General features: G+C 48.1%; 4 protein-coding genes across 4 annotated transcripts; 2 read left to right on the top strand and 2 right to left on the bottom strand.

The window, feature by feature from the left end:
• Positions 1–1,424: 1,424 nt before the first annotated feature.
• On the bottom strand, positions 1,425–3,353 carry FPOAC1_012939 (uncharacterized protein; the record flags this gene model as incomplete). The annotated part of the gene is made up of 3 exons (XM_044857282.1): positions 1,425–1,923; positions 2,768–2,941; positions 3,019–3,353. 3 exons carry the CDS (start codon positions 3,351–3,353, stop codon positions 1,425–1,427), a joined length of 1,008 nt encoding a protein of 335 aa, XP_044701465.1.
• Positions 3,354–5,007: 1,654 nt separating this feature from the next.
• On the top strand, positions 5,008–5,523 carry FPOAC1_012938 (uncharacterized protein; the record flags this gene model as incomplete). Its single annotated transcript, XM_044857281.1, has 1 exon — positions 5,008–5,523. One exon carries the CDS (start codon positions 5,008–5,010, stop codon positions 5,521–5,523), a length of 516 nt encoding a protein of 171 aa, XP_044701464.1.
• A 4,940-nt stretch (positions 5,524–10,463) lies between these two features.
• On the top strand, positions 10,464–12,041 carry FPOAC1_012937 (uncharacterized protein; the record flags this gene model as incomplete). Its single annotated transcript, XM_044857280.1, has 4 exons — positions 10,464–10,498; positions 10,585–10,894; positions 10,945–11,422; positions 11,989–12,041. The coding sequence occupies 4 exons, from the start codon at positions 10,464–10,466 to the stop codon at positions 12,039–12,041; spliced, it is 876 nt and encodes a 291-aa protein (XP_044701463.1).
• A 1,578-nt stretch (positions 12,042–13,619) lies between these two features.
• Positions 13,620–14,539, bottom strand: FPOAC1_012936 (uncharacterized protein; the record flags this gene model as incomplete). The annotated part of the gene is made up of 2 exons (XM_044857279.1): positions 13,620–14,025; positions 14,169–14,539. 2 exons carry the CDS (start codon positions 14,537–14,539, stop codon positions 13,620–13,622), a joined length of 777 nt encoding a protein of 258 aa, XP_044701462.1.
• Positions 14,540–14,617: the final 78 nt, after the last annotated feature.

Genomic DNA, 14,617 nt, shown 5'->3' with positions numbered 1-14,617 from the left:
TAGTTATGCCGGTTGCCTATCTTGAGTGAAAGAGGCCGAGAAAGCCGGGCAGTCTTCTGATCAACTGATTCCCACCCTTACCCCTTAATAAATCATCGACTATCAAGCGTGTCAGATATTCGGAAACAGTGTGAGTGACCGAGCTGTCTACCCTCGCATACCCTACAACTATGAAAGCTATCCACTCCGCAACAAGACGTGTTCAGGTACGATCTCTTGAGGTAACAGACGAAGATGTATGCGGCACGGGCTTTATGGATCATTCTGTCTAATGTCCCTCTCCATTGTCCTGCATAAATTCACTGGTGGTAGTCGTGCTCTGCTCGTGCACTTTAGCTTTACCATGCAGTACCCACCCCCCGTACGTACCCATCACTCGTACACCAAAAATATTTCCTCCCCATACAAAATGCAACTTTTCAACGTCGTACTAAAAAATTACCAAAAATGGCAACAACGTGACGTTTCATATTAATATGTTTCAATTTGCTCAAAGTTCAATATCTTCTAGGTTTCTTGACTTTACGGCCCCTGCGAGTGTGCATGACGGGTAATTCTTCCACCGCAGAATTTGAGCTTTCGCCCTCCTGCACCCCGCCAACCTCGATCACGTCCTCAACAGCCTCTGTCTCTTGAGTTGCCCGAGACGGGCTGCCACTAGTCCGCCTGACCTAGCCCTACAGTCCAAAAATCAATTGCTGTACGATTGATTGATTTTACCTCAATTTACAGAGGGTAGACTTGATTTTTGGAAAACAGACTAACGTTAAGTTAACATGCTTAGTACTTTATAGTGACAGCGACCTTCCAGGTGGTCCATACTTGTGCGACTGATATGAACATACTTAGACTTTTGAAACAATTCAGTCCTGAATCCAATGTTGAAAAAAAAGAAATGAAAACCAAAACAGTTTTCACCACAACATTTTCCATAAGTGTAATTTCTATGTAGCATTTATGTAAACCTCATCTCGTAAGTACATCACGGAAACTTCCTCTCCGTTCCTATCAGCCATACGAATGCGACGAAAGATGCAGACACAAATCATGTTCTCAACTTGCCTGCATCTGTTCAGGCACATAACGTCGTAGCTGGGAAGAGACATGATTAGGAAGGAGAATAGAGAAAATAACAGCGAGCCCACACCGATGAGGGATTATCTGTTCCACACGATGTCGTCTCGTTTCACAAAATAGTACAACAAGCAAGATGTACTATACACTCCGCCAGAGTCGGGACATTTGTGGTCGATATACTTCATGACTTCGTGGCATAACTTCTCGGGTACCGAAGTGGTACTTTGGGCAAGACAGCAAATTGATCCCAATCAACGTGTCTTGATATGGATATTCCCTTAACGGGCTCTGGGGGTTGAGGCTGACCTCCTTCAGCCTATTGCAGAACGTTGTGATGAATTCGAGCCTCAGGTCTTGGCTTGAATCAAACTTTTCTGTGGGGTGGGTTTCCTTCCAGCAGGACAATGCATTGGCTGTTCCCATTGTCTTCGGAGCTGCCTTTGTGCTTGAGTAAGTCGTAGAAGGCGTTTTTGTCCCCTTGGAGTTATCGCTGGCGCCAATAGACCTTGCCTTGATATTATTCTGAGCAGGTTCTCTGCGTTGGTGCTGGCACGCGCGACTATATGTTCCAGCTGTTCTGAAGATTGGGCCTCTGCCTTCCTCTCTCTACTGTCAAGCACTAGGGTTTTGGGACAACCGCCGGCCCAAGAAGCTGGTGGGACGATGGTCATACTTTCGTCGTAAGGGATTTTGTATATCCTCCCTGGAACAGTAATGCCGGGACTGTACCAGGGGTTTAGTGCCTCGAGTTTTTCAAGGTCGAGTCCGGGCAGGGCTCGACCTAGGGACTGCTCCAATGGAGTCCTGTCTTGCGAAACCCATACCGCGTGATCAGTGCAAGTGGCGCTGACAAAGGTAAGTAGGGAAGACCAAACAAATGCCTTCATATTCTACAATATCTATATCTGTGCTGAGAGAGGCAGCGAAACTGAACGCGGAACCCGCCGAGCAACATGCTTTTGTAGCTCGGCAATGTTTATATCTGGACTCCAGACCTTACGCCCAAAAATGGCTGGTATGATGTTCAAAAACGTTTGTCGCTGGTTTCGTCCCCCGACGCCGTTGGCGCCGCTTCCCGTTATCTCTGCAACGGCCAGTCCTCCCGCTTACGCGATACCAAAAGCGAAAACAAATAACGCTATGGCTTGGAGGGGTTTGATCCAACACGGAAGGTGATCCTTTACAGCCTAGTACTCACTAGCTGTAGGGTAGGGGGTACGAAGAACAAATCAAAAGCCACTTCTTTCTTGATCTCGGTTGATAAACTTTTAAGAGACATGCCAATGTTATCCACATGCATAACGTCCTTCTAGCACATGCATTGTATCTGTTACAACATCGTGGCCTAGGGAATATCCGACCTGAAATGGGAGGGTGAAAGAGCAAAACTAGGAGGAATTATACTCTGGGTTACACCTCCAGCAGAGCGGTCGTTCCGCGTCAACCTTGAGCCCCTATCACTCCCTGCAATGGTGAATAGACCTTTTCAACTTTTATTTGTATACGAGCGAAGACATTTAGGTTTAGAATATTGATTCACGAGTTTCTACAGTGCTAATTACCTCTAAAATCCACATCTCATCTTCATTCGTGTGGTTTTTAAATATTTTCACAGGCTAGGATCTTGATGCTCATGGTTCGTCTGGTAGCCTCTAGACTTGAGGTAAATATAAGAATGTGAGATACCAACAGTCGGAGCTTTGTCACAAAGGCGAGAAAGTCGCTGACAGTGTAGGGATCACCCTCTGCGACCACCTCATCCCACCGCAGCTGCTCCGGCGAAAGTACATTCTCATCCAACAACACCTCTATAAGTCGAAAATTATCTGTTTCGAAGACCTTGGGCTCCGGTCCCTTGACTTCGCTTTTCGATGAAACCCAATGCTTTCGTTTGATCCGGTAGTTTATGAGCCATAGCGTCTCCAGTCCCCCGAGCCTCACGCCGTATACAATATATGAGCACAAGAGTCAAGGCTTCCAATCCATGGAGAGTCTTGTAAGCTCGAGGCCCAGATTGGATGGTACTGCCACCCTACATGCCGTATTTGCATCGGGCTCGGGATTGTGTCGAAGGGAACGATATCCTCTGACAAAGACCAGCTGAGCATGTCAGGATTGTCGAACTGCAGAATGAACAGATCCAGGCTAGGCGATACGATGATTGTGCGCTTCTGGGATGGTAGAATCCCTGACGCGCCTATCTTTGCTTCGCGACTGCCACATTCCACCTTTGTCTGAACGACCATGGGTTCGGTAGGCTCAATGATGTCCCTCATAACGCGATGAGAATGTCTGCAGGCATTCCAGAGACCCGAGCATACCTGGGCATTTGAGTTAACTCAAACCTTAACTCATGAAACTCACGCCGGCATCCCCACTATATTTAGTCTAACTAAGTTAAGCTAGCTTGTTGCAAATTTACTTTGTTGCAAAGCGGCCAATGGCTCATACTCATCCGTTCGGAAGCTTCAATACAAGTTCCGCAGCTACAATGGCGATAACCAACAGACTTTCTCTCTCTTGAATTCATTACCTATACCATTAAGCCATCGCTATGGTATCGGAATCATCTTCTGTGCCCAGCACACCCTCTTCTAGTCCCGACTTCATCGATGTTGAGGGATTTTTCACCAGAGAGAAGGCAAAGCCTCGCGCTTTATATGTTTGCTTGTACTGCAAGGCGAGCCCATGGAATGATGGCTATAAGGGCAATGCGCGGCGTCACATAATAAATCACCACCCGTATCTGATCGGGCTCTCCAGCCGGCAGAATCGATCCCAGCAATCTCTCGACACGTATATCACCTCATCCACCACGCCATCCGCGGCAGCATTACGGAATGCCTTCAATCGGCAGGCCTATGTCGACGCTATCATCGGCCTTGTTACGCGTCGCAGGGTGGCCTTTTCGATGGTTGAGTGGGATGAGCTAAAGGACCTGGCCCTAGCATGCAATCCTGCTATCGAGGATAGCCTAATCACTTCCCGACGTACAGTAATGCGCTATATTTCAGCGAACTATGAGTTATACGCCGATCATTTGGCCCAATCCCTTCAGTCTGCCGTTTCGATGATTCACATCTCATCTGACCTCTGGACATCGCCACATCGGCATGGTATGCTAGCAGTATGTGGACAATGGGTCGATAAGGACTACGGGCTCCGAAAGGCGCTCCTAGGGCTGCTAGAATATCCAAAAGACCACTCGGGTAAGTCTCAGGCCGGTCTGATTGCTGATGTCCTGAAGCGCTTTGGGATTCGACGCGTGGGATATCATACCGGAGATAATGCAACCTCCAACAATACTTGCCTAGAGGCGTTATCAGAAAAGCTTTTTAACGAGCGAGAAGTAAGTGAAAGGCTATGCGGTGACTTTTTTCCTGTCCCAGCTAAGTTCCGCCTAGATTATCTTCGACCCTGTCCGCCGCCGTATCCGCTGTTTCGGCCATATTATTAACCTTTCCCTTCAAGCTTTCCTTCTCGCGCGCTCGAAAGAAGCTCTACAAGCTGCTCTTCATGCCACCGGCGATGTCGCTGGTGCACAATCTGTCGAGACTTTCTCTGCTGCCCTCGGTGAGAGTGCGCCTCCTGCATCAGATATTCCGGTGGATCAATGTTGAACGTGGAGGACATTGGTACGATCACGTGATCACATCATACATACATGTACATCTCTTTCCTGTCTGCAGTCCTTTAACCTAGATCTTCAATCAATCAATTCAATCATCACTCTCATATTACAACAGGTTATGAGCCCGGACGGCTATATATATAAAAAGCTAAGTTATTATGTCTTATTTATTAATTATATCGAGGATTAAAAGTTCCTCCTTCCACTGCCTAAATAACTTAGTTAAAAGGGTTTTCCGACTATATACCGACAAAATAGCTACTTTACTGCTAGCGCAAGGAAAAAACGAAGCTATACAGATGTCATCCATATACAACCTACGTCCAAGACCACTTCTGAAGCCTACAATCTTCAGATTCCTCAATGAAGAGCGTTTCCCAACTCTGACAGCCGCGATTGATGCGTGTCCAGACTGCACAAACCCCGCACAGTCAATCGAGGACTCTTCCTTCCATCCAAGCATCTCTCCATCGACCACAACAGAGACGACACTATCCTATGTTACAGACAGCCTGTCTGAAGCATCGTCGACGGAACTCTGGGGACTGGAAGTCTCGACAAGAGATGACAGACGCGTCACGCACCCACAACACATCGAAATGACGTCCGACACATCCGACACAATGTCCCTAGACGGAATGAACATCCATTCCAACCTACAGGACACACGCTCGGAAGACACGGACTCAGAAATGAGCGCAATGTCAATCTCAGACACCGAAATGAGCTATGCGCCACTAGCTGAACGCATAGACACGGGACAAGGACCATCCGAAATGAGGACAAGCCACAACTACACACAAACAGCAAATTGAGACGCAGCCTCAATCAGACACAAGCCAGGATACCCCATCCACAACAGATGATGAGGCTGACAATGTCTCATTACACAGACAACGCGATATTGCACGTCGCGACTCAGAAATGCAGGATGCAACATACCAGGAACCAGATCATCCAATAGATCAGGACTACATAAATGATAACTTCAAACTAACAATCGACAGTCCAATCGAGATACTTAGACAACAACCCTGGTATATCCCAACGATCAACGCTGCCTTGAAACGACAATTCCGACAAGATGTCCTCGAAAACAGTCGAACAAGTTATTGGACTAGACTCGGTCTCTCTCCTCGAAGGTCCGAGTGACTGGTCCAAGTGGAAACGCGCCATCCGCATCAAACTTGGAATTGCTGGCTTCGGTGACTACCTCGACGAAAAAAGACACAGAGAAGACATCAGACATGTCCAAACAGACCCAGGCAACCTGCATGATCCTCAGCCGCTGTGGCTATAATGCCCAAGAGGTCGCAGAGGGACAACCCACAGTCTATGACATGATGGAAACGCTGCGTCTCCAATTTGAACCCAAGGGAAGCGTTGAATTCACAGACCTTGCCAGGAAATGGAGAGATGTATCCCTCAGTCAATTTGACAGCATGTCTGCCTTTGGACAAGAAATCAGAGATATTGCAGCAGGATTCGGGCGACTCGGGCCAGACTGCAAACTCTCCGAACCACACATCGTTGACAAATTCCTCACTAGCCTTGGACCTGCCTACGACACATTCCTCACCGTCTTCTACCAAAACCACGACATCGTCTCAACATACATAGGAAACGCAGTCACGCACAAGGGCGTCTCCCTCAATGATGCATTACGACTCGCTGAACAAGAAGAACGACGACAGAAACAACAAGACGATAACAAGGCGACACAAACCGCACTCCTTGCCAGACGAGGCAACTTCCGAAACAATCCGAGACCTCGTATTCCCTGCAAATACTGCCATCGAACTGGTCACAAAGAAGAAGACTGTTGGATACGACATCCAGACAAGCGACGCGAATGGGAACGCAAATTCCCGGAACGAGCTGAAGCATCAAGAACGGCACGAAAACAACAATGGCGAAACAACAATAACTCGAATGCGTCCCCGACGCGACAAAATAGCCCAGAGGGAGAAGCAGCCATGGCGGCCACAAACTTCCTCAATACGGCATTCATCTCAGTCCTTGACAACTTCGCTGGAACTGCCCAATCGCGAGACGACACAATACAATACCTCTCCAAAGTCCATATACTAGACAGTGGAGCGACAAGCCATATGATGTGCAAGTCTGAGAACTTTGAGGAGTTGTCTAATGTAGACGAATCTGTCACTGGTCTTGGTGGCACAAAGACAACAACAAAGGGACGCGGTACATATCGACTCTGGGCTAAGAACGAGAGTGGGAGAGCCATTACACTTAGCAACTCGCTCTTCGTCCCAGACGGACATGTCAACCTCGTCTCTGTCTCACAACTCTCAAAGAATGGCGCTCAAGTTGTCTTTAATAATAAGAGAGCGACAGTCACTCGGGATAACAAGACAGTCTTCACAGCTACTATGCGACATAACATGTACATCATTGACGAAGAAGGGATCAACCACGACATTGCCCTCTCTGCCCATACTATTCAGGATCAAGATCTTGCTATCTGGCACAAACGCCTCAATCACCTCAGCGAACAAGGCATCAAGAAGCTATCAACCATGGTCACAGGAATGAACAAGATAGGATCAGGACACATGTGCATCTCGTGTGCGCAAGGACGCATGACTGCACAACCACATTGACGATCAATCAAGAAGGGAACCCGTCCATTTGAGAGCCTTCACGCAGACATTGCCGGACCTTTTCCAACGACTGGACTTCACGGAGAACGATACTGGGTCACCTTCACAGACGACTTTACCCAGATGACTTGGGTCTTCCCATTAAAACGAAAATCCGAGTTCAGTGATAAACTCAAGTTTATCATCAATCACTACAAGTCGCCCTCAAGACAATGCAAGTTCCTTCGACTAGATAGAGGAGGCGAGAACGTATTAGAAGAAGTCCAACTCTTCTGTCAGGGTGAGGGAATTGAGATCATCTACACAAACACAGAACAACATCAACAAAACGGAATTGCTGAACGGATGAACCGCACAATCCTCGAGAAACTAACAACAACCATTATTGATGGCAAGATCCCACGCATCTACTGGCCATACGTCCTTAAAGGAGCCGTATGGACCAGGAACCTCAGTCCACACACAACCCTGCCAACAACACCATACGAACAATGGCATCACGAAGTTCCAGATCTCAGTCACCTTCGCACCCCAGGAAGCTCGGGATATGTCAGACTCACAGACTCAAAGAAACAAGATGGAACCAGTTGCAATCCCATGCAAGCTCCTTGCCTGCGCTGACTCATCGACATACATCGTACTCACAAACGACAACAAGGTGCTGAGATCCAATGACGCCGTATTCGACGAACATCCCCTTCTTCAGCTTCATCAACATCAACCTGTCGCAAACGACAATACACATACCAAGAGACAAAAGACTCACAACCAAACCGACTTCATCACAATCACACATACAAGCGCAGACAACAACGATGCATCAAGACAACTTCAAGATGAACAAGCACAACGAGACGAACTAATCAATGAACCTATTCATGATACAATTATTGTCCAGACGGACACACGGGTCCCTCAACTCAGCGATGCACAAGTTGACAATCATGTCCCAAGTCCGACTGCACTCGATCACCATCACGAACTCCAATTGCCTCGACAAACCCGTTCCTCTCGAGGACAACCACGATACGCACATGTCTCCAACGAAGAGCCACGAACCGAATACACAGATCGACTCAATATCCTCACAACACACATCGCGATGGCTGCTCGTTCGATCGATCTCTCCGAACCACGAACATATAAACAAGCGTCACAGTCCCCATCTTCAAACCAATGGAATGAAGCAATGACTGACGAACTTCAATCGCTTGAAGAGAACAAGACATGGAACCTGGTCGACAAACCAGACAACGTCAACGTACTACGTGGCAAGTGGGTATACAAGGTCAAAAGAGGAGGCAAGGGCGAAATCCTTCGACACAAGGCGCGCTTTGTTGTTCGCGGCTTTGAACAAGAAGAAGGAATTGACTACCATGAGACATTCGCGTCCGTTGTCAAACCAATGAGCTACAAAGCCATCTTTGCAATTGCTGCTGCCCTTGACCTTGAAGTTGAACAAATGGACGTCAAGACCGCATTTCTATACGGCGACATCGACGAAGACATCTATATCTCCCAACCTGAGGGATTTGGGGATGGCACAGACCGTGTCTGCAAACTGAACAAGGCGTTGTATGGATTGAAGCAAGCACCACGTATCTGGTACACGACTCTTTCCTCCTACCTCGACGAACTTGGATTTAAGCCGCTCTGGTCAGATGTTGGAGTCTTTGTCAAAGGCACGACGTTCATTGCAGTCTACGTTGATGATCTCTTGATCGTCGGTCCGGACAAAAAGAAGATCAAGAACATCAAGTCCCAACTCTCATCACGCTTCAAGATGACTGACCTTGGACCATGTGAGTATTACCTTGGCATGACGGTCCGACGCGATCGAACAAACAGAGCTATCTATCTGTCTCAATCGGCATACATCCAGAAAGTCCTCGAGGAATTCGACCTTTGGGAATGCAGTCACAACACGACACCAGTTGCAACTTCAAAGTTCAACCCTCCAGCCAACGGATACAAGGCTGACCAGGAACTCATGAACTGGTATGCACGCGCAATCGGTTCATTGATGTATGCAATGTTGGGAACGAGACAAGACATAGCGTTTGGTGTGTCTTTATGTAGCCGACATCTTGGCAATCCAACCGAAGAACACAGGACGGCAGTCAAGAGGATCATGCGATACCTACGTGGCACTATCAACCTCGAACTCAGACTCCAAGGTAACATCCAAGAACCCCAAGGTTTCTCAGACGCAGACTGGGGAGGCGACCAAGGCACGAAGCGATCAACAGGCGGATATGTCTTCAACTTTGGATCAGGAGCCATCAGCTGGAGCTCCAAAAGACAACCAACAGTCGCCCTCTCTTCATGTGAAGCCGAATACATGGCTCAGACTCAAGCAACAAAGGAAGCCATCTGGCTACGACGATTATTCGAGGAACTCATGGCCCCAAGCAACGTCAAGCTGGGCGCAACCGTTATCTATGGTGACAATCAAGGCGCAATTGCCATGGCCAAGAATCCTACGCAACATGCAAAGTCCAAACACATTGGCATTCAACATCACTTCGTCCGTGAGCGTGTCGCACTTGGCGAAATCGAGATGAAATACATCTCAACGAAGCAACAAGTTGCAGATGGACTCACGAAGGCACTTCCCAAGGTGGACTTTCTACGTTTTCGGTCCGCCCTTGGACTCATTGACACTTCAAAGTCGAACAGTCCCTCAAATTGATCATGAAGACGCAGTCACGCGACTACATGATCAGTGGGAGACACAGGACTGTCCTGACAACACAATCTCTATACCTCTATCTATCTATCTACCTGTCTTTCTCTCTTTATCTCTTTATCTGTCAAAAATATCTCCATTCTTCTCTTCTTGCCACCTCGTAGACAGACGAGCTCAGGAGTCAGTGGGAGCAAAGCTGATGGCAAAGCCGAACGGACCACATATGACCCTCACTCGTTAAAGGACTGGGAGGACACTATTTTCTATGTGATCACGAGCTCGAGTGGGAGTGTTGAACGTGGAGGACATTGGTACGATCACGTGATCACATCATACATACATGTACATCTCTTTCCTGTCTGCAGTCCTTTAACCTAGATCTTCAATCAATCAATTCAATCATCACTCTCATATTACAACAATCAAACACTGGAAGAGAACCATGGGAGACAGCAAAGAGACAGAAATGCTCGCAGAGTAGAATTTAGTGGGTGGGAAGGTATTGGTGCTCTCCGGAAGCTCCACCATCTTGCAGTCTGGCTTCGTAACTCCCCGATTCACAGCGATGACTGGCGCGAAGCTGTGAATCGCAGTCTCGGCATCGACAACACAACGCGATGGTCCTCATGGTATAAAACCATCAGTGTTGCCCTCGATAAGAAGGTACAGATCGTCCAGTTTATGGTAGACCATGACAAGGACATTGGCCTCACTAATCTTCTAACGGGCGCTGACTGGGATATACTATCGAAAACCCATGCTTTTCTCCAGCCTTTTACTGAGGCAACGCTGATAACAGAAGGCGATAAAGCGAGCATTTGCAGTACACTGCGGCTGATGGATGGTCTTCTCAGCCACTTCGAGAAAGCGAAGGTACCCGATGTCTACCTCGGTTCAAGATATGATAGTCGCTGATTTGTTAGATACACTACTCGACCCCGGAATTCCATGATAGTCGCATGCTTCATTCTATCGAAATGGGATGGTTTGTACTCATTAAATACTACACCATGTCTGAAGAGGCTCCCGTTTACGTCGCCGCTCTTCTTCTCGATCCACGCTGTCGGAAAGCATACTTGGATAAGAACTGGAAGAGTGCATGGATCAATCCGGCGATTGCGGGTGTCCGACAGGTATGGGAGGAGGAATACAATATCAACAACAGCGTCAATGATATAGATGGAGACATTGTAACTACTCCAGAAGATACTCCAGTCGCGCCAGGGAAGCCGCCTTCGCAGCTACAGCTTTTGCTGCAGGAGATGGAGGTCGAGACGGCTGTGTCAACAGACAGTGATAACCTAGAGGCATTTATCAATGCTCCAGCTATCAAGATTGATTGCGAACCTCTAGAGTGGTGGTGTCGCACTGAACAACGACGGCAATTTCCACGCCTTAGCCGTATGGCCATCGATATACTCTCGATAAACCCTCAATCAGCAGAGCCTGAAAGGACCTTCTCCGGCGCGCGTAGGACTGCGTCATGGGACCGGCTGTCGATAACGTGCGAGCGAATAGAAGAAGTTGAGTGTCTCGGCAATTGGATACGGAATGGGCATATTGTAGCGAGTCGGGACGGTGGACTAGGACTAGTGTGCGACCCGGACGGTGTTAATGGCAATGTAGATACAGAAATTAGTGATACCTACAGAGTAGTGTGGCGATTTTTGACGGTTCACAATTTTACTCAATAAGTTCATTAGAGTACGTTCTCACCAGTGTTGCGAATAATATAAACAATACGTATATTGGCAATATGGAAGCCTCGCAATATTATTGTATTGCCAAGTGGTGCATATTGTATTAGGCCATATGACATTGGCCTATATTGTATTGTATTGCCAAGAACCCAATATATTGCCAGTATGACAATGCATCCCATATATTGCACGTGATCTGGGTTATTCCACTGCGGCAGCTAAAGTACATCACCTTGAAGCTCTCGTATCCCAAACCATGACTTCCAGGCACTCCAGAGCTTCAACTACATCACTACCAAGCCGATTTCGACGATCTGTAATGGTTATCTTGGCCCCGGAGAAGAGCCGCTCCGGCTCCGCAGACATTGCGGGAATTGACAGTATGTCCACCGCCATTTTACTCAAGTTTGGGTAGTTTTTCTGCTGTGTCTCCTCTAGCCACCATGCAAGGGCGCTTGTGAACCCGTAAACCCGTTCAGAGTTGCAATATCGTTCATATTCATCCGTGACGAGCGACGGCTGCAGGTGCTTGTTCCTCCAGTTCAAGAACTCGTTCGTGGTCGTCGATGGGACCTCGCAGAGAGGAAGAGGTGATTCCACGGGTTTATAGTCATTCCACAGCGTCTCCATCAACTTCTTTGACGACTCAACCCACTCCTTTTCCAGTTCTCCTGTATGTAGTGCCATTTATGCGAAGGGTGGAGCACGATAGCGGCAACGTAGGCAGGCGATTCATCAGTGAGCCGGTAGTACTTGTCCAACTTGGCCCAGCCAGAGTTATACATGGGCGCCATTATCGGATCGTCAATATATGCCTCCTTCCCTGCTTCGAATTGTGCCAAAACGAAATCCATAGCCAAGAGGACGTTATCGAGTGTTGCAAACGATGACTCGAGAGCCTTGGTCGTCATCTTCAGCTTCTCTAAGAAAGACTTGATTTTCTCCAAGATGATCCAGTCCTCTGAAGAGAGCTCGTCTCCAGCGCAATCTAATTCCATCCATTTGTTGAAATAGCCGTCAATCGCATCTCTGAGGTTCAGGGCCACTCGCAGCATGTTATACCACGAACTCCATCTTGTGTCGTTGTCCCGTGCGAGCTTACGGTTATGGCTAATAGTAAGAAACTTTTGGCTGCGCTGGACACTTCGTTGGATGAAAACGACGAAGTTGTGAATCTTGCCAAGAGGCCCCTTTTTCCGCCACGCTTCAATATGTTTTAGTGTCACATTATGCACACCAGGATCGTCGAGTTCGAGCTTCTCATTATCGGTGACGAAGAGGAAGGCTTTGGCGGCGAGGTTGATGATATGGCCTTGGCAGCGGAGTCGGTGCACTTTGGGATCGTATTGGATGTCATATCGGCGTAGGAGGCCTGTGGGATGTTAGGGCCGCCAGTCAGGAGAAATAGTGAGTTGTACTGACCAAGCGAAAGGGATCTCATCATGGTGTCGTTATTGTCAGCGTTGTCCATCACGAAATATCCAAGCTTGGAAGCAAAGCCCCATTCGTCAACCACCTTCAAAATGGCCACAGCGAGACGAGAACCGTCGTGCTCACTGTCGATGTCTTTCAACGCCAAAACATGGTGTTCCAGCTGACCGTCTTCCGTGACATAGTGTGCGACTACGCCTAAAATGGCCAAAGAATTGGGAGAAGTCCAAAGGTCGCAGCTGATGTGAATTCTTGACTTTGCCGACTGTATGCGCTGCTTGACCCTCTCTTTCTGGCATCCATATTGGCGCATAATCCATGCCTTGACGGTATCATGCGTATCCGGAAGCCAAGTCTCGATATCGTTATTGATGTAGGCCAAGAGTGCTCGGAACTCTGGGCATTCCACGAGCCGAAATGGGAGAGAGCAGGCCGTGATAAACCTCACGTATAATGCCTCGAGCTGGTCAGGTTCGATCGAGTCTCACGGATTGATCGTTGAGTCGACGGCGTTTTCGGGGATTTTCTTCTGCCGCAACACGAGCTTGTTCGATAATAGTTCGTATAGTTGTAACTTTCGCTGTTCGCGGGGCTCCTTTTGGCAGGCCGTGACCGTCAGGAGGAGGGTCCATGAGATGTTTTGCAGGAGCTGCAGTACCCCCTGAAGAGGCATAGGTTTTGTCGCAATGTTTACAGAACCACTCTTCCTTTCCGGTCCGCTGATTGTAGTATCTCGTCTCTACCTCCTCGTCTGGCATATGAGAGAAGACCCATAATGTTCTGGGCTTGGTAGAGGAGGTTGTGGAGACGGTGCGAGGTTGAGATGACAGGCACTTGGACTTTTGGCTTACGTCCAGATCATCCGATTGCTGGCTGGAAAACTCCAGAAGGTCGCCAGAAATTGACGACCCTCTTCGTTGTGACCATTGCGCAAAAGAGAGGCGTTGTTGAGGCATGGCAGTTAGATTTGTAAAGTTGAGTTCGACGAGTGGTTATCGCGAAGAAACCGCCTGTACCATCCATCGCCGACAGGCCCTGCTGGAGGCGTTCGTGATGCCCTCAAATCATTTGCTGCCTCTTCAATAAGTAGCTGATTACAAGGAAAACCTGCTCTCTCGAGCCAAACGATATACGCGATCACGGCACGCTCCTCAGCCTCACCGAGATTCCTCGGCCGGCCGCGGCTGTTATCACTGAAGTCAGGTTTTCCGTACAGCTTCATTGACTTCAGATGACGGCCAACAGTGCTCTTGGAGGCGCTGAATCTATCCGCAGCTTCTCTCACGGTGAGAGGTTTCCCTTCCTTAGTGTTGCGGTGGCGGCGTTGTGAGAGCAAAATCGCACGTGCAGCCGCAACGGCAGGGTTGGGTTGATACAGATCAGTCATAGTGACGGCCTAGATGAAAATTCAAATTGAGATACAAGATATGACCGAATAATACTTAGAAATGTCTTTCAAAAGTTG

This window comes from Fusarium poae (genome assembly GCF_019609905.1).
Source record: "Fusarium poae strain DAOMC 252244 chromosome Unknown contig_1, whole genome shotgun sequence".
In the NCBI taxonomy this organism is placed as follows: domain Eukaryota; kingdom Fungi; phylum Ascomycota; class Sordariomycetes; order Hypocreales; family Nectriaceae; genus Fusarium; species Fusarium poae.
This window is presented reverse-complemented; position numbering and strand designations above follow the sequence as displayed.